This window comes from Misgurnus anguillicaudatus, chromosome 20 (assembly GCF_027580225.2).
Source record: "Misgurnus anguillicaudatus chromosome 20, ASM2758022v2, whole genome shotgun sequence".
NCBI classification, from domain to species: Eukaryota; Metazoa; Chordata; class Actinopteri; order Cypriniformes; family Cobitidae; genus Misgurnus; species Misgurnus anguillicaudatus.
The window spans coordinates 19,390,592-19,410,996 of NC_073356.2; the positions used below are offsets into that span (position 1 = coordinate 19,390,592).

A 20,405-nucleotide genomic window follows, 5' to 3' on the forward strand; every position below is an offset into this window, starting at 1 on the left:
TTAAACATGGGAAAAGTCAAATTTTCATGATATGTCCCCTTTCCTTTAACAGTTTTATCTGACATTTCTCAGATTATGCCGCCTTCTGGTTTGCATCTTTTAGTGCATGCTGGGAGATTTGACTGTGACTGTAAAATAAAGGTTTTGGTTTGAAATTCAGATTTATTTTCTGTATTTCAACAAAAACATAGTTCAAAAAGAATACCAATTTTTATTTTGTGATGTGTAAATTAAGGTGATTTCCTTCATCACAGTCATTATGAATTTGATTTAAGAATTTCTGATTTAGAATTTTGATTAATTATTCGACATAGAGTAGAAATCATACAAGCCACACATAAAGTGCTTTGTTTGATTTTTCTCTTTTCATTTCAATCTTTAACGTGACCTTACACAGTCAGTATTAAAGATATCAAGGTTATTTGTCACAAACTGTTCTTTACAATATGTAGAAAACATAGAAAATCAACTGCGGTACCTTGTGAAGTGCACACCTGCTTTCTTAGAATGCACCAGCACAGTTGCCTTTATTGGGGAGGTTAGCGTTCAGCCCTCCTGCCAGTATGGACGTTTTGCCAGGCAGTGCTGGAATCCCATCAGTAATGTGGCCTTAAGGGAGGCACATGGCAGTGTCTCCGGCTCCTGCTGGTGAGGTGACAGGCCTGGTGTGCTGACAAGTCACACAGTGACAGATGGAAGAAGTCTGAGATAAAGGAGCAGTGAAAGAGCACCTGTGCTGCTTCTCACACCCCATTTCTCTCTTTCACACATATACACACACTAACACCCTTCTCGCGTTTTCACAGCATGTTAAAATCTCTTTTACTGTAAATGGTAAATACGGTAATTATGCTCTTTATGCATTGTTTTCTGTTTTTTTTCTGCTTCTCTTTCAGTAGTGTTGTGATCTTGAATAAGCAAACAAAATGTTTTTTATTCATATTCGATTTCTTTATGCATATTCAATTTTTTTATTACGTAGCCTCTTATAGAACAGCTGAAATTCCACAAGGGGGCGTATTTGTTTCTTAGACGTTGCATAATAAACGTGACACTTGAATATATCATTTTAAATTGTGAATGGAAAGTTAGAGTCTAACGAATGTCCGTTAGTGAACTAATTGTTTACAGTATTTATATCGTAATTCGGTCAGAAAAGTCAAGATTTTGAGGCGAACAAATCGTTTTGGATTAAAAGGCTTGGATATTTCATTTCCGTGGACTTTTAGGGTTTTATGAACAATTTGTTTCAAAGCGGATAAAGGGAGAATTTTGAAGGCAAGTAAATAGCCTAAATCGCCGTCGCACGGTTTAGGTAACTAACAACTAGATTACAGTTTTATGACTGCTATAAATCATATTATGCTTTGTGCATGCACTTAATGGAATCCTGAGAGTCTAAGCTTTCAAACGATGTGTCGCATGACCGGATATTTTGAAGATTTAATGTTAAAGTTACAATTAGGGATGCTCCGATCAATGCCGATCTCCACTAAAAATACGTGGCCGATCACTATTCTGAATCGGACAGACGATCTTATTACAGCTATTTCATGTACTGCGGCTTTTGGTCAGTAGGTCCTTATCGATCTAAAATCACTGTTAGTTTGAGTAGTTTATAACATGCATTTGAAAAAGCAACACTCGTCAAACATAATTATCAAACATATTCTTTATTATCATGAAAATACCTGAAAAGGTTTGTGTATTGTTCTTCGTCTACAGCGCATTTTGAGTTTCTGCCCGAGAGCGCCCCCTGGCTTTTGGATGTAGCGGCATTTCGCCGTATTTCATTGAGAAACATAGCAAGCATTATCGGCCGATCGATCGGAGCATCCCTAGTTACAATGACGTTTATACAGCCTCATGTGCAAGGGAGGGGGTGTGCCGTGTACGGCACAGTGATCCTTATCAGGTTAAAAATGGCTAAAATAATACAGATTTTGTGACTTTTTAATGTATTACTATTAAATGTTTGCCTTTCATCAATAATAGTCACTTTCTTTATTGGACCATTAAATCCCCAGTGTACTGGTCACAGATATATTTGTGATGTAGATGTAGTTTACTCGCTAGAATCATCTGCTTACCTTCAGGTTGTTTCAAGCCCATATGAATATTTCGTCTTTTCAACACAAACAAGAGACAATTTAATGAATGCCCGGGGAAATCTAGCAAGCCTTCCATAGATTTTCCTGCTGGCACTCTTGTTTGCCTTATAAAGCATGAAAGTGAGCCATGATGTACTGCCATTGTATTGAATGCAACCAACCAGATAAATAAGTCATACAGAACAAAATACAGCTGAAAACGTCATTTTGAAATAAGTCAAAAGTTGAAACACTGTCACTATTTAATCTTGTTTAGTTTTACTTTTCTACTGCTTTTCTATTTTAATAATACTGATGACTGCCTCCTTTGCCTGCATAAAAAAACAAAAAGGATAAACTATTTTTGTCAACATTTTACCCATCCCCTCATCTGAACCTTTGTATTCTTTACTACTCCCTTATCGTTCACTGACTCACATCTTTCCAATTTAACCGCTTTCCTTTTAATCAATGGAGAGTCAATCGGGCACTTTTCCCCACAGGGAGTTTCCAACAAATTTGAGCGCGTTTAATTTCAAGCTCCACATGATTAGACATTTCCAAGCGATTTGCCACTGGGTCAGTGGAATTATTCACAGGTTTTATATACGTTAATGCCAGACAATGAAAGCATCAGGATCTGCGGTTTAGTCCAGATCAGACAGACAATGTGTTTAAGCAGATTTAATCTGGTCATTTCGTTAAGGATCATATCTAAATCCTGTATAGAAATTGATTGGTGGACAACCACAATTCCCTGCACCTTTCCTATTCCTGTGCAACTACATGCAACCAAATTCCAAATGCATTATTTCCATAGGAATATAAAAGTGTTGTTTGCGCTTAAAATTCAGTTTCAATCATTTTGGGATTATGTCTGTGTCATGAATTCCAAAGTGTCCATTTTACATATCAAAAGCAGCTTCTTGTTTTCCTCTGCCAATGTCGCATCCCATCCGTCTTTTTGCTCTAGTGTTTGGGCCTGAGGAAGCTGTGCTTGATTTTCTCTGCCTGCGGGTGACTTCAGACATTTAGACAACAGGGAGAAGCAGCTGCTGTCTCAATCTTTATCCATTAACACATCTCTTTGGCAGAATCAAAACGAACCGAGAGCAGAATGTGACAACATTGCCGCCACTGTTCATTCGAATCGCCTTGGTCATGATGCTCTCCAGAATTTGATGAATTTAGCACCCTGTTGTGGACCTTTGATGTATTCAATAGTACGGTTTTGTTACGGGGTATTCATGCAGCGCCGCCCTGCAGGCAGGTGTAGTTATTGATGATAATTATGTGAGCAGGTGAATGCCAGACGGACTGATAGGATACCTGTGCCATAATTAGGCCAGATAGACCCGTGATGGGCAAACTCCAGACCATCTGGCATCCAAGCGAGCATTGTGCCACCTGAACAAGGTCAAGCTGCAAGGAGAGGGTCATTAATCAGAGGGGGTTAACAGGGTGGTGGAGCCGGGGAGTCAGGTTTTAGTACACCTCAATAATGCATTCACGAAATAAATCAAATAAAATGCAGAAAGTTTGCTTACCCTCATCACACTTGTCAATATATTGTCATTTATAATCAATTTGTTGAAAAACTGCTGCCATGATTGGTAAAAAAAAAATCCTGGAAATTCTCTTTGCTCGGAAATGCACATAGCAAATAGTAGGAGCAGCATAGCACAAAGCAAAAAAGCAACCTGAATTTTAATGATTATGACTTAAATGAATTATTTGGCATAGCATATTTAGTGTCTGGTTTTAAATGGCAAGTAAATAAGATGCAGTCTTTATGCTAAATAACCTTGTGCAACAGTGCCGCAATTGTAACTAATATGGATTGCAAAGAAACATCTGATTGTGGGAATAAGGAACAGTTACAAGGGTCATGCATTTGCAAGTCAATTCTTTTGCAAATCAATTTTATCAATTTGACAATTTGACATCTAATTTATTTCTTACGTGTCACTTTTGGAACGAAGAGTGAGTAAATTTAGCTCGCTAAATTGAATGTTTCTGGGCATGTTTTTCCCAGCGGAGCACTTCATGAACCTTTTTAATTTCTATTTTAAACAAGCCCACGTGAATCATTAATAGTTCCACAGAAATGTACCGGCACGGTCATGCAATCAATCATTCAGATCGCTTTGGAAATTATGTATTACACAAATAATTTTTAGAAACGCCTCAATCAAAGTCTGCACCTTTCATAGCAATTTGCATGTGAATGAAGTAAAGATCTGTCACAGGGTGTCATGGCGGATACATTTATGCACTGACCTTGCAGGAAGTCAACAACAGCTTGGAGCTGTACACACACACACATACACACAGCAAGTGCTAGTTACAGATAAAAGAAAAACAAAGACCCTGTTTTTTTCGGAGATATTTGGGAGATACATTAGTTAGAAAAATGTGTGCATCCCAAAACATGTCTATATAAGAAGGGTGTTCTCAGGTTTCATTATGTTTTTTAATATTTCAATGTTTTACCGTAAAATAAATATTTATTATTTGGCTTTTAAAGGGGACCTTTCACAAGACTTTTTAAGGTGTCAAATAAATAAAAACATCACAAGTGGAGCCAGATTTAAATTACCTATTTTTCACATGCTTTCAGAGAATGGTTTACCAAAACTAAGTTACTGGGTTGATCTTTTTCGCATTTTCTAGGTTGATAGAAGCACTGTGGACCCAATTATAGCACTTAAACATGAAAAAAGTCAGATTTTCATGAGATGGCCCACTTGAAAGTCTTAGCCAAAACTAATGGGTTTTTGTTGATGTACTCACACTTTGAGCTGCTGCGCATGAGAGCAACACAGTTTTAGTTTTGCTTGCATCTTTTCCTGATCTTATTTCTCCTGTAGTTTTCTGTCTTTTAGTATCCTTATCAATGGCAAAATGACATAGATAGAAAATAAAATACATTTTCAACACACTTTGTTTGATCAAATCAACAAAAGACAAAAAAATGAAATTTAAAATCTTATTCCGCGTGGTGTATTTAGTTTCAATTTGTATGAAATCTCTTCAACTGTGTTTGTTTTCATCTCTTCAGCTTCCCGGCCAGTGAACAATGACCTGTGTTTGGGTGTTCCTCCTAACACCACCCAGATGTGCCATATTCCCTGTCCTGTGGAATGTGAGGTGTCTTCCTGGAGCGCATGGGGTCCCTGCACCTTTGAAAACTGCCAAGACCAATCTACAAAGAAAGGTGAGTGCAATCTGAGGGTGAACTGTAATGGTGCATTCACACTGGGCGAAATTATTAACGCTTGCTGAAAGGCTTGTCTGAAGCGTGGCCATCAGCCAATCACAGTGGCCGCAACAAATCCTCTGGTCTTGCATAAAAGTAATTGGTGCTCGCACTAGATTATTTGCATAAGGCCATCTGATTGGCTGACGCACACGTTGGTGCTTGAAAAGTTACGAAATGTTCAACTTCTGCCACGTGCAATGGCAGTAACGCGACGCTGACGGATCCACAATTCATTTCGGAAACACATGACGTCACCCATTAAAATTAAATGAGAACGCTTACGTTAATGCTTACGCCCCATGTGAAGGTACCATAAGCGTTGTTTGTCTCTTATATGGCCCACTGCGCAAAGTGACGTTGGAATGACGTCTTTTTCATGTCATTTTTGGACGTCCGATTCCGGTCCATAAAAGGGGTTGTTTTGTAACGCCAGGCGACGTCTTTTTCTCTACGTCTTCTGCACGTCTAAATGTTTACATCCTTAGGACCTCTGTGTAAGGAAAAGAGACATGAAAAAAGCGAAAAGAGATGATTGTTTCTGCACTTCACCCATCCATTGCAACACCGAAACACCTGCCGGCTGTGGAATTCGAACCATCGATCTCTGGGTTACAAGCAAGTCTCGCTAACCACTCGGCCACACAGCCATATCTTGGCATTGTATTTAAGGCACACTTGTTGCATTCATAGCATGAACTCAACATTATGAGAATAGGTGAGAATATTTTCATGTTAAATTGTTAGTTTGGTCATATACTTTTAATATAACGAACTACACATTTAATTACAGATTTTTAATTGTACATTTAGATGAATTTGTATATAATTCAGGAAAGCAGAAAAAACAGTACTGTATAAATAATATAGACTATTCGTAAGTATTAATCGTGTTGGTACAATAATGCTGATATTTGTAAATAAACACATTTTTATAGGCCTAATCATTTAATATAGACATAGGCCTGTCATAGACGTCCAAATGACGTCCAAAGAATTACCCAGTTCAAACGTCAAATGTTCCCGTAAATATGACGTCCAAATGACGTCCAAAAAATTACCCAGTTCAAACGTCAAATGTTGCAAGTAGATATGACGTCCAAGTAGGGTCATGGTTGGACGTCCAAATAGTGGACCTAGTTTGGACATCGAATAGATGTCCAGAATTGGTAATGGACCGACGGACCCAATATAGACATGATCTGCAGGTCTATCCGACGTCCTGTGTTTAGTGGGTGGGTTCACACCAGAAGCGTTTGAGGCGTCAAATTCACGTGTACCGCGTGTAGTTGGACGCTTTAACATTTTGACTGTACTTGCTTCATTATCGCATGAAAGCCACACGTGAAATTCTAATCATCGAGACATTCACGCGGAAATTTGCGTCATGGGAGGGGCTTCTGCGACTCTGCTCGCTTACTGTAATCACGTCACTACTAGAGCTGCTCCTGATTGTTTTTTCCGCCAAAGTTCAAATTTATCAACTCGCGCATTTCCCACGGCAACACTCAATTCGTGCCATTCGCGCGAACTAGACAAGCGAATGAGGCGGAATCGCGTTTACCGCACCGCGCTAAACACCTCATTCGCGCTGCACGACCTCCAGACGCACGTCAACGCGTCTTTACATTGACTTAACATTGAAAGCACTCGCGCTTGACGCCTATACTGCGGCTGGTGTGAACGCAGCATTACAGTCCTGTTTGTAGAGCCGGCATTTCACCCATCTCGCTAGTCTAAAACTAGAGCAGATCAATAAAACGACCCCTTTCATTATAAATCTCATGAATTGTGTACAGAACCCCTTTCAACACATAACTCAAATCGCCTCTCTTCTCGCCTCTATCAGCACCATCAGCGCCCACCCCATAAACTTAAGGTCTGCTGGAGCAAGATTTATTCTTAAAGGTTTTAAAACCAGGCACGTTATAGACGAAAAAATGGAGCCACTAGAAAGATTGGGGGGATTTGCAGGATGATGTTGTGTACTGATTTCTACTGATTCTCGATTCTTCAAATGCTGACAGTTGTTACTAGAGTATCAAAGGTGCTGGCATGCTGGCTGCTTTTCTGGTTAATTATGGCTGGGACAGCGACCCGTGCCATGACTAATGCATATTGACTCTTCCCTAATGAAGCGACTCGGAAGGATGGGATGGGAGGAAATTCTCCACTATGCATCTTAATGATGGATTCTCTCTAAATCTATCCTGCACTCTGTCTCTTTTCAAACACCCACGCTGCATACTTTACAGCATATACCTCTAATGGCACGCTTCATCACTTGTGTTTATATTGTGTGTGCCTGCTCATTATTCAGGGAGATGGTGAAAGAGAGGAGTGTTTATTCTTCTACACCATGAAGGGAATGAGACAGTGTACATCAGTGGTTATTAACTAAACTCATCATCCGTCATAGTTAGTTTTAGATTCAGGGTAAGACAAAATTCAGAATTTCAGATTTGTGACATTTTAAAACGAAGTGTAAAATTAAACCGAGAAATGTTTATATATGACCCAACAATGGGTTACACCAACTCATCATTTTGGCTTAAAACATCCTAGCATACTGTAGAAGAAATGAACCCAGCGAGTTATATACTGTATTGTGTTATTATGACAGAGATGCTGTTATATATTGGTAATCTTTATTATAGCCTGAACAAGGTAGAAAAATAAGCCTGATGTGAGATAAGGAACAAATTACCAGTGACATCTCAACCAATAATGTGTCTGTGTGCACCTGGGGTGTGATGACCCATGAGATTTGGATGAGATTTCTCGACGACTGGGGCTTTTGTCTTGTTTTTTTATTAACAGGGGGTCATATGAAATCCAGTATCCTGCTTTGTCTGATAAAGAGCGAGTGCACACGCACACATACACACCTGAGGGCTGACTGACACAATGCGATACAATCCTCTTACAGGCCCCCACCTTCCCCAACCACAATGAGCTCCGTGCTGACCTTCTGATTAAATAAAGCCAGGAGGAGAGCCAGAGACAGAAGTAATCAGAGAAAGGGACGATGCCGGCATCTCGGGCTAACTCCTAAAGGCCCCCTACTCCCATATTACCTTATCAGCCCCAGACAGCAATGTGGACTTAACCAGAAGCCAGGGCTTGGCAACAGAATTAGGGGTTACGTGTTTGGTGACCTTGTGACGGCCCGCGTCCTTTCCTCGCCCTTTAATGGGAATTCCCCCGGAGTCAAAGCCTCTTCAGTATTAATGGATTGCTGAATGCATTAGTCGCTTTGATAAAAAGGGAGCGTAATGAGGGAAGAATAATAAAATTCATTATGATGAGCTGCGCCAGTAATTTCTGTCATCTGCTGCACTCAATGAGCTGATACTTTAAATTTAATTTTGCAGTTATTGCTCAATGACACACTGTGATGGTTAAGTGGGCTTTGTTCTTCCACTAGTCATGTCAACCAGTTAAATCAATAGATGTGATGAAAAGCTGAGAAATGATGCCTTCATACTGGGGTATGAAGACGCTGAGCTATGGTTTGCTAAAATGCCTTTTCGCATCTACTGTATGCAACCTTCAACTACCTGGTTGGGTTTTGAAGGCTGCTTAGATTCTTCATTGACTAGCAGTGATATTCCACAATCATGTGCTAAATGTTTTATAATTTGTAAAAATAGTATAAAATAGCATAATTTAAAATGGTGTATTTTTAGGACTCTTCAGAGAATAAGAACTGTATTATTATTTCATATATATTATTATTATATATTATTATTATTATTATATAGTATTTATAAAAAGATATAAAAGTCTGGGTTATTTTCAACACAGCATTGGGTCAAAAAGGGACAAGCCCAACAGCTGGGCTGAAAATAACCCAGAAAGTGTTTATTTTTGACCCAGCATTTTGGGTTGAAACAAGCCAGCATTTTGAGTTAAATTGCGGATAATTAGGAGCTCATAATACGTGCTTTTTCACATTTTTCACAATCACATTCAAATTTGTGTCACTTGTGTGTACCTGGACCTGAATACAACCCAAATGTGGCAGTGACATGGATCACAGTGCCCCCTAATATGTGGTTTAGTTTTATTATTTCTACATTCTGATTTTCATCATTTGCAATGTTTCTGGGTGCATCTTTATTGATTTTGCAATCGTTTACTCTGTCTTGTCCAAAAAAGCTTGCATGCACTTAGAGGGTTTTGCGGTGAAAGACAGGCAAATTTGTTAAAAAACAATACAAATATATTTTTTAAAACACTAAAGTGACATTATTTTGTGAAAATAAGGTATTTCAAATGTTTGTTTCTTGACGTAAATTTGGGTGCCGCCTTTCCAGTTTGTGACTTCCTGTGAGCCACTAAAGCTTGTAGTCTATTGCGAAGGACACAAGTGTGCTGTTTTGACTGGCAGATTAATCTTTATTATGAAATCCAAGAAGACCGACATAATTTGTGCAGTTAGGGGTTGCCATAATAGCTAATACAAACGCAGTAAATCTCTACAAAACATTTGTTTTAACCCGCACAACAGCTGAATGTGTATGTGGCGCACATGCACTCATGATCTGTATTTCCAAATCTATCCAGTTAAACCTTCATAGAAACTGACAATAAATATGTTTAAAACAACTAATATTATGCCGACAAAAATATGCTGATTTATTTATTCTGCTACTATATATTATTACAAAAATGCGATTACAGTACAGAATATATACAACATAATCTGCTTAGTTAATGTCTATAATAGTTTGTAATGTGTTTACACGTACTTTTGTTATGTTTTAAATGAAAAAGCAAATACTTTAAAAAGTAAGCAAATAATTTCATAAGCTCATGTCTCCACCTAGTGCGTAAAAAGTAATGTAATAATATTTTAATAAAACGAAAACAATACTCAATACATGTAGTAGTTTAATATGTTTATTATGGTTTGTTCAAATAACTTACAATGTGTTGAATGAGAAAGATACTGCTGACTGTGTCCGACCACGAGAAGCTTGACGTGTCGCCATAAACAAGTCCATTAAAAATTGCTGTTTAAAAAAAACTTGACACCAGAGGGACAGTTGTGACATTTTAAACCAGCCCCTGAAAAGTTAAAAACGCGAAGTCTTGGTAAATTCCACGTAAAAACACTCGACTGACTTTTCCATTGTAAAGATACTGGTATGTCTCTGTGCTTTTATATTTGCGCATTGAAGACCCGTCGCCTCCGATCAACAACACGAAATGATTGAATATATCTTCATATATCAAGCCACTTCTTAATTTCATCCTCACACTGGTTCATACATGGCAGGTGTAGTAAATATTGACTATAACTAAATATTTAAATCATGTTTTATGCGTGCTCCCACTGCACTGCTTTCCACCGGATGGCTATTGAAACGGAAGTCTTGGACCGGAAAGGAAATACGTTGCATCACTTACTTCTGCCTTTGAGAAACACATGGATACATAAGAGTCTGATCATGTCTTATTTACAAGGAAACATGACAGATTTGCGTTAACTTCTTATAAAACAGTTAGCATGCCATCTTAAATGGCTTCAGCCAATCACAAGCATCTAATCTGTGTTTGTCCACAGGTTTCAAACTGAGGAAAAGAAAGATTGTGAATGAGCCCACCGGTGGGACAGGAAATTGTCCCCACCTGACTGAAGCGATTCCCTGTGAGGAGCCCAGTTGTTATGATTGGCTGGTGGTGAAGCTGGAGGACTGTGTTCCTGACAATGACAAAGTATGCGGTCCAGGAACCCAGAACCCACAAGTGCAATGTGTCAACAGTGATGGTAAGTGATACACATGCCGACCATCTGCATTATACGGCCATGTTAATTCTGTTGTATTTTTATTCATTTAGACTAATTAAAAATCGTTTGCTTTAATAGACTTTTTGTTTAAGGGTCATTTCCAGGCGTGTACAACACAAACAGCCCAGATTGTTTAGTTCTTGTACAGCTGGGTCCATTCTTGAACTCTGTCCGTGGGGCTTATGTTCTGGATGTTTGCCCGATGTAGCAATTGCTGTTTTTGCACAGGTGGCTGCTTGTAGTTTTCTGTTGTTAGGTAAGCCAGAGGGGAAATTCAGAGCAATAAGATGTGGCACTGCTGGCTTTTAGCCTGCTAAACACAAAGCCGTGTGTTGAGGTGGTTTGCCTTCTAACTACCTCAAAGACCTGAAACTATCCAACAGCATCAAACCAACACCAGCACCATCTGTGAGATCTGAAGAATATGCACTTAACCTGGGGACAAGTGCGAGCAATAGCTTGCTGAAATAGATACGCTTTAGTTTAATCATACTGTATACACACCCTCAAGCAAATGAACCATATGAAGCACAATTTGCTTATTATTGTATAACCATTAAGGAATGATTATGTTGTTTTTAGGCTTTACAGATGTTTAGTCCAGCTATGTTGTACCAGGAATCCTAATGGGATTGTGTGGTCTAGCAAATTGGTCTGGTAAACAAGGGAACGCCAAACAACCGCATTTCTAATTTATGCTGTCTAATTAATTTCATATAATAGAAAGCAGTGTGTAGCTGAGTAACTACTTTAGCAAAAATAAAATGAATACTTGTTGAGAGAAATGGGAAGTCTGCTGTCAACATGCAGAAATGAAATAGATTGATTCGGTGCAGCCTATCAAAATTAATTAACCTTAAATTATTGTGGATATGAGGTACAATGTTCAATTTTTAAATAGAACCACCAGCTCTCTGACTTCTTTCTGCTTTTTGTATTGCTATCTTGTCTGGAGGTGCGGCACGATTCGGAATTGCATTAATGAATCAATTATGGGCGCATGCTGTAATTCTATTTTACATCCTCCTAACGTTTCGCTCCTTGTGCTAGTAAATTTCAGTGTGCGGACATGGCAATTACTGCGACATTCCTGAACCTCAGCTTTCACATCGCTAATGAGGACTCAGGGGAGAGAGAGAGAGAGAGAGATGGAAAGAGAGAAAGGGCGTTCAACTCAATCAGTTTTGCAAGGCTCATAATCAGCCGTCCCATTCACACCAGCTGAAGGTGTCATACTGCCTAAACCTCAGCTGTCACCACAGAGACGACTACCACATCCCCTCCAGTCCTCTAACCTAGCCCATCACATAGACAGTTACCTGGAGACACCTTAACATACCATATGCAGCGACAATACTTTATGAGGGAATAGATAGATTTTTTTATGCATTGAAGTTTTAATTATCAATGATTTTTACTTCCCCAGCTGAATATCTTAACTCTTTCGCCGCCATTGATGAGATATCTCGTCAATCAAGCGAAAACGCTTCCCTGCCAATAACGAGTATTTCCGGATTTTCCCTATACCGCTATTATCCACCAGGTGGCCGCAACTTTTTTTTTTAAACCCGGAAGTATTGCCCTATGGCAAGCGGCTGCATGTCCGTGTCTGTTTTAAAGGTCGCTCTGAATGGGATCTCTATGAAAAGTCCAACATAAAAAGGGAATTATCTCTGCTTTTTGCTCAAAATGTGGTGTTTTTGCAGCTCCAGTGCGTCCTCCATTGTTCTTCTAAGGTAACGTTAAAGATTAATGCTCTTCCTCAATGTCCAGACATAAATGAAGATATTCCTCACGTGTGTGTATAAAGTTTATAATCCAAACATGCGGTAAAGTCTTTAAATCTGATAAACTTTAGGCTTTGTTTATTATGGTTTGAACCTCTCGTCTGTTGATTTCCATGTCAACAGCGGGTACCGCCTGTGGGCGTGACCGAATTAAAGATAATGAAGTCAGCCAGGAAAAACGGTACTCTCTTTACTTCAATGCAGATTACATAAACAGGCATTATTTGTTTTCGATTATATTTAGCTTGTTTAAAAGTAGACATTTCAAGCTTTCTTTGGATATGTGTATCATGTTTGTGTGACGAGTATTTGCGGAGTTTCAATTTATTTTTGTAACGTGTTTTGAGAGACAGCTGGCGGAGACAGAAATGTCTGGATGCACACCTTGTTTATTTTCTTTATTTGACAAAAACACAAAGATCTGGTGCTGGCTGGCAACTTTTTTTTAAAAATGCTGGCGGCGAAAGAGTTCATGTTTAAATTTGCATACTGTTTGTAAAACTTTTTGTTTTTGAATTAAAAATATAATTTTAATTCGAATTCAGAACAGCCATTCTGTTTTTTTCTGGAGAAAAACGAACACTTGTGTACGGTGGGCGGAGCTAAAGAGTTACGAATACGCGCAGCCTTTGGATACTAATCTAACAGCTGTGACATTGATGTAAATCAAACTTAAATAAAAACTTTTTTTTAAATAACTATGGCTTACAGTCAGATACAGCCTTACGCATATGATGCGGAATTGGATACTGAGTCAGTAATTGATCAACAGGAACAACAGCAACGATTACAGCAGGACATCTCTATCTGGTAATTAATCCTTGTTTGTTTATCCGCTTTTTAATAAAAAAAAAGATAAATCTTGATGTGTTTTTTCTGCATTTGCCCGTTTAAAAGGAGAAAATGTCGTAAGTGCAGTACAATTCCAACTGAGGCGAAAATGTTTGCTGTTGTTTACATTACATGCACGTATGCGCCAATTGCAAACAAAACACGTGAGATTTTGATTTACTTAAAGGGACACTTCACCCATTTGCATAAAGCTTTGTATAGTTAGAACCCCAGTCATGTTTTTGAATGGTCATGCATCATTTTCTCAGTTGCCGCTGAGACTGGAGAAATACAGATTTCAGTGTTGCACTTCCATCTTTCAATGATGTAAAAATCATCATTTTGCATCATTGAAAGAAGGAAGTCCAATATCTTTGTTGAGGGAGTGAGACTACAAACACCCATTTTCTTGGTCAAATAGGCACCAAATTCTAAATGTATGTTACATTTCGATTACAAATATGACACACTTTAAATAAAGTTTAATGTTTCTACGGGTGAAATGCTCCTTTAAGCCTGTGGTTGCGACTCCTAAACAGGGTCTTTTAAAATTGGAACCGCTCCATCAGTTGTAAACAAGTGGCAAATCCGGCATCTATCTGGGCCTTGTTTGTAAAGCAATCCTCTACGAAATGCAGCCAGGGAACAAACATAAACCCATTTGCAATTACGTTGATGAACTGCATCCACTTAAGACAGGACAAGCTATATAAGGTTTTCTTCTCCTTACATCCAAATACACATTTCTTTTGTCAAACAATCTTGATAAAACAATGTTGTTGCGTGCTGTGCAGTGATACTGGTGACTTCTAATCAACGGAGCAATGCTAATGCGCGTTCTCGCTCTCACTTGACGTGCAGGGCAGGCGTTCTTTTCTGGGGGTAAAGACCCATAAAAGAATATGGGGTCAATCAGTCGTAACAGATACCCCCCATTCGAAAAAAACTTTCAGAAACTTGTAGGTAAAAGAGGTGTGACTTTGGCCCAGAAATACTCACGTCACAAACTCAACTGCTTTTTTAACACTTTGCTTATGTTCAGCATGAGGATTACAACTCTTAAACTGTGTTAATAAGTCAGAATGCATGAAATAGCATAACCCCCCCCCCCCCTTATGTTTTCTGCCAAAAAAATATCATATATAATCTAAAGACAATGCATTCTCACTCCCAAGCCGTCAAAAACAAAGCATTGTGACATGCCTTTCGTGTCGCTACACAAAATACTTCAAAAGTGTTAAATTAAGGTACATTTAGAACAGATAAAAAATGTGCGATTAACTTGTGATTAATCGCGACTTAACTCATGACAATCATGTGATTGATCTAGATTAAACATTTAATTCTTTTGACAGCCCTAATATGCAATCCACATATATTTCTGCAAGCTCTACCTGAATGATGTAGTACTCTCAATAGAGTCCAAAAACAGTAAGAAATCCCAGCCATTACTTTTCACTCTCTAGCCATAGGCTTGCTGCAACATGTTGACCCAATTATGTCCAGATACCTTGGTGCAGTGAGAAATAATCAGATTTTTTCAAGGTCACCTTTCTCTTTGTCCTGCCTTACAGATGAGTATGTGGTAAATATGTTATTCTAGCACCACATAGAGATGTCCATATAAATTAAATTATCTTAGTATGTCCCTCAGAATCACTCTGCATTTAGTTAAACTTTCTCATTAGTTTTGGGACGAGTAGCGTGCAGCCTCATCAGATTGTGACAGCGCTCGATAGAGGAAATGTCAGGTGCTGTCTGTTACTTTCCATCAGGGGAGAGTCAGACACAGGCGAGGTTTAACACATCTGAGATGTGTAAAGGGTAGACGTACAGCTGTTATTACATTTGTCCCAGTGGGTACTCACTGAGTGATTCATGAAGACAGTTGATTTGTTTGTTTGTTTGTTTTCTCAACAAAGTATACCGTTTAATTTTTAATCCAGGTAAGTTTGGTTAGAAACATTTTTAGCTTGTAATGACCACCAGCTTGGACAATGGTAGCCAAACCACCACCAAAACTCGGATACCGTCCTACAGAAAAATTGTGCTTTAAAATAATGTTTGGACACGGACAGTTTCTGTTTGCTCAAATCAGACTCTTTAAAATGCACACGAGTGTCTGTAATGGACCATTATGTGAAGAAGTCTTAACTCTTTTTCAGCCCCAGTTTTAAGCACTGGTCATTGTTCCCCTGTGCCTCCCCTCTTCTCTGCATTATTGATCCTTGTTGTCTGGTGCTGATGAGAATGGATCTGTTGTGTCTCATGGGGTCCCGCAGTGTCATCTGACTCAGTGGGTTTTCTGTCACTATGGGCTTTTTTCAGGGATGGGGTGTACTGATCGATACGGCGGCTGGTGCGCCGTCCACAGAGGGGTTGATGTCCTAAAATAGGTTATTTAAATGACCTCTGCAAGCAAAACTACTTTTTTGCTTTGTTTTGTTTTTACGCGAAGATGACAGTGTAACCTTGAATGTTAAGGTCACAGATGCATGCATTCAATCTATTAGTGTGGAAATTATTTTCTATTAATGGGAATTCAGAAGAATACATGGGTGTGAGTGTGGGTGGTTTGTCCTGCCTGAATGTCTGGCATAGTGCAACACTTGGCAGTGTATCACATTCTCTGTGTGAGTAGATTAATTTACGCACAGTGACAATCGGATTAATGTTCACGCAATTTAACACAATGTCAAATCAGTGAGGTTTTATTTTCCTTTTTTTAAATCTCTACTGTGAGGGACCTGAGCGGTCAGGAAAGAAGAACACCAAGTCTTTTTAGAAAAATAAATGGGTCTTTATTTGAACCCAACTGAAGTCAACCAAAACAGCATACAAAATCAAAACTTGTTGCAACAAAGAACTAAGGACAAACAAAAAGGAAACTAATCAGCTAAACCAGACCAACCAAATGAACAAAGCAAACGACTTATAAAGGGAAAGATGGGCCCATTACAATACAAAAGGGGAAATAAATACACATTACACTTAACATATAACATTAAACAAGATCCAAATATAATCAAGCAAATACAATTTGAATTAAAGCTCAAAAAATACAAATTTAACTGAATCATAAATGGACAACTAAAGAAATTAATTTAAAGACTTCCATCATCATGAGTCCTCCCCCATGCATTCTTAAGACATGGTACATCCAGTAGGAACCATCTCTTTAAATCTTGGTTTCCAACAGGACTCCAATCTTTGTCGCTCCCAGGACATAATGGCTGAAGGCTTCGGTAGACCAACACCACTCATTACGGTAAACTTAAACTCAAATAGAAAGAAGTATAAATGACAGATACAACATAACTAATTTGTGTGCACTCCAAATCAGAAATGATGTAAATGAACATGTAACATTAACCAAAGAAATAAAGAATAAGTGACTTAACTGTTGTGTGTGATGAATGTACATATTCTGAAATAAACTGTTTTAATGATTAAATCAAAATGAACATGTGTATGCAAAGGTGTGGTGTGGTCTACATTACCACTAATGTGTGGCTACTTCTTGGGCCCTCACATCTCCCCCCTCTTCCAGAATCTCGCTGGTACAGCGAGAGAGATAGTCAGCTGTAACATTAACTGGACCGGGTACATGTTGAATCTTGAATCTAAAGGGTTGCATGGCAAGGTACCATCTCGTAATCCTTCCATTAGAGTCCTTCATTTTCTGCAACCACTGTAATGCCTTATGATCGGTCTCCAAAGTAAATTCACGGCCTAGCAGGTAATACCTTAAGGAGTCCAGGGCCCACTTTACGGCCAAGCATTCTTTTTCCACAGTTGAGTAACGCACCTCTCTTGGGAACAACTTGCGACTAATAAAAGCTACTGGCCGTTGACTCTGTGGTGGTCCCTGCAACAGGACTGCTCCTATACCTCTCTCAGAAGCATCTGTCTGGACAATGAAAGACTGACTAAAGTCAGGATTATAGAGAACAGTATCAGTTGTCAATGCTTGCTGAATGTCCCGAAAGGCTTTTAACCTCTCTTCAGTCCAATTCAGTCGGTTTGGGCAACGTGCGCCTACCATATCCGTAAGTGGAGCAGCTATACTGGAAAAGTTTGGAATAAAGCGATGATAAAATCCTGCCATACCTAGGAAGGACCGCACGTCCTTGCGTGTCTGAGGCACCGGACATTTCTCCAAGGCCTGAATTTTTCCCACCTGTGGTCGCACAACACCTTGGCCAATGACATATCCTAGGTATTCGGTCTCCTGCTTAGCAAAAGCACACTTGTTAGGGTTGACAGTTAAGCCAGCTCTCTCTAGACGCTGCAAAACTACTCCAAGATGCTGCACATGCTCCTCCCAGGTGTTACTGTAAACAACAATATCGTCAAGATATGCAGAAGTAAAAGTTAGTCCATGCAGCACCTGATCAATTAACCTCTGAAAGGTTGCCACAGCCCCATGTAGGCCAAAGGGTAAGACTTTAAAATGGAAAAGACCATCTGGTGTCCTAAAAGCAGTTAGTGGTCGAGATGATGGAGTTAGTGGAATCTGCCAATACCCTTTAGACAAGTCCATTGTCGTCAAATACTTGGACCGCCCCAAACGGTCAATTAGATCACTGATACGTGGTGTAGGGTATGAATCAAACTTAAACACTGAATTCAAGTATCGAAAGTCAATACAGAATCGCATACTCCCATCTTTCTTTGGTACAAGGACTATTGGATGGCACCACTCACTGTTTGATGGTTCAATGATCCCTAGGCGAAGCATTAGGTCTACTTCCTCCTTCAAGGTCTCCTGTAGTCGCTCGGGTATCCTATAACTCTGACGTTTCACAACTGCATCAGGTTTAAGTACCACATCATGTTCAAGCAATGTAGTAAAGCCAGGGTATTCAGAAAATACTTTTGAAGTAAAGAGAGCTCGTACCTGCAATTGCTGGGAGTCTGTTAGATGGTCTAGGCTGATAGACCCAGAAACTGGCTGAGGCAGGTACTGATCATCTGACTCTTCCTCTTCAACACAACGAATCATTAAAGACTGTGCTGTCTCAGGTCGGGGAACCCACTCCTTTAACAGATTGACATGTAACACTCGGCTGGAACGCTCTTGACCGGGCATACTGATCTCATAAGTGGTAGGACCCAGTTGCTTCTTGACATCATAAGGACCCTGCCATTTTGCTAGGAGCTTACTTTCTCGACTAGGCAGCATAACAAGTACCTTTTGACCTACTTCCAGATTTCTCTGTCGAGCTCGTGGATCATACAAAGTCTTTTGCTGCTCTCTGGCTTCCCCCAAGTGCTTCTGTGCCAAAGATGTCATTTCTTTCAGACGTTCTCTCATTTGCAAAACATAGGAGACAACATTCGTGGGCTCTGACACTCCATTACTTCCTTCCCACATTCCTTGCAGCAGGCCCAGTGGCCCCTTGACCTCATAACCATATAACAGCTCAAAGGGTGAAAACCCCGTAGAGGCCTGTGGAACTTCCCTATAGGCGAAGAGAAGATATGGCAGCCATTGGTCCCAATCTCGACCGGACTCACTGACAAACTTGCGGAGCATTTGCTTTAAAGTCTGGTTGAATCGCTCAGTTAGCCCATCTGTTTGAGGATGGTAAGGAGTAGTACGAATGCTCTTAATTCCCAAGAGCCTGTAGACCTGTTTTAACAGAGTAGACATGAAATTAGTGCCCTGATCGGTTAAGATCTCTGCAGGGAACCCAACTCTTGAAAACAGTTGAACTAAAGCAGCAGCTATCGGTTTAGCCTTCACAGATCGTAATGGAAATACCTCTGGATACCTTGTAGCGTAGTCAGTTATTACCAGCATGAATCTATTTCCTGATCGACTTCGCTCCACCGGACCAACGACATCCATCCCAAGCCTCTCAAATGGAGTGCCAATCACCGGGAGGGGTTGTAGTGGGGCTCGATGTGGACGTTTGAGAGAAACCTTTTGACAAATAGGACAGCTCTTACAGAATTGTGTCACATCTGCTTTCAAACCGGGCCAATAAAAATATTTCTTGATCCTTGCAGTGGTCTTATTTTTCCCAAGGTGGCCAGCCCAAGGAATTGAGTGGCTCAGATGTAAAACCACTTCTCGAACACACTGTGGAACCACCAGCTGTTTCAATGGCCCAATCTGACGGTAAAGTATTCCCTCAATTACTACAAAGGTTATGGTCTTGCCATGTATAAGCTCCTCTCTTACCTCTTCAGCTTTGGTAAAGCACTCCTTGAGACTGGTATCTTCCTGTTGCATCTGAATGATGTTTGTAGGCAACTGAAAGTTTACAGGCAAATTGCAGTTAGTAACTTCTGACATTTTAGAAGCAGCATATTTTACCTTCTCCTGCCTCTTTTCACATCGAGTCTTTTTTTCTCTTTGGCATCCCGGGCTCAATTTCTGCATTAAAGAAAGGTAGAGCACTCAGTGTGTGTCCAGACTCTTCTGACTGGCTTGATTTCGCTCTAGTTACCACCATATGACAGGTCTGCACTGGGTACAACAACTCCAACAGGACAGGTACATCTCGACCCAAGATAACTGGAAAGGGCAAATTATCAGATACTCCCACTTCCAACAGGTAAGTTTGATTCTTTATCTTAACATAAACATTGGCAGTAGGCAACAGTCTCTCATCACCATGTACACAACAAAT

General features: G+C 39.6%; 1 protein-coding gene across 1 annotated transcript in view; it reads left to right on the forward strand.

Moving 5' to 3' along the window:
- thsd7aa (thrombospondin, type I, domain containing 7Aa) overlaps nucleotides 1-20,405 on the forward strand; it is a 132,253-nt gene that overhangs the window by 62,020 nt on the left and 49,828 nt on the right. The window contains exons 5-6 of the mRNA XM_073858252.1: nucleotides 5,152-5,307; nucleotides 10,922-11,125. Of these exons, the coding sequence (XP_073714353.1) occupies nucleotides 5,152-5,307; nucleotides 10,922-11,125 (360 nt within the window). The remainder of the gene's footprint in view (nucleotides 1-5,151; nucleotides 5,308-10,921; nucleotides 11,126-20,405) is intronic.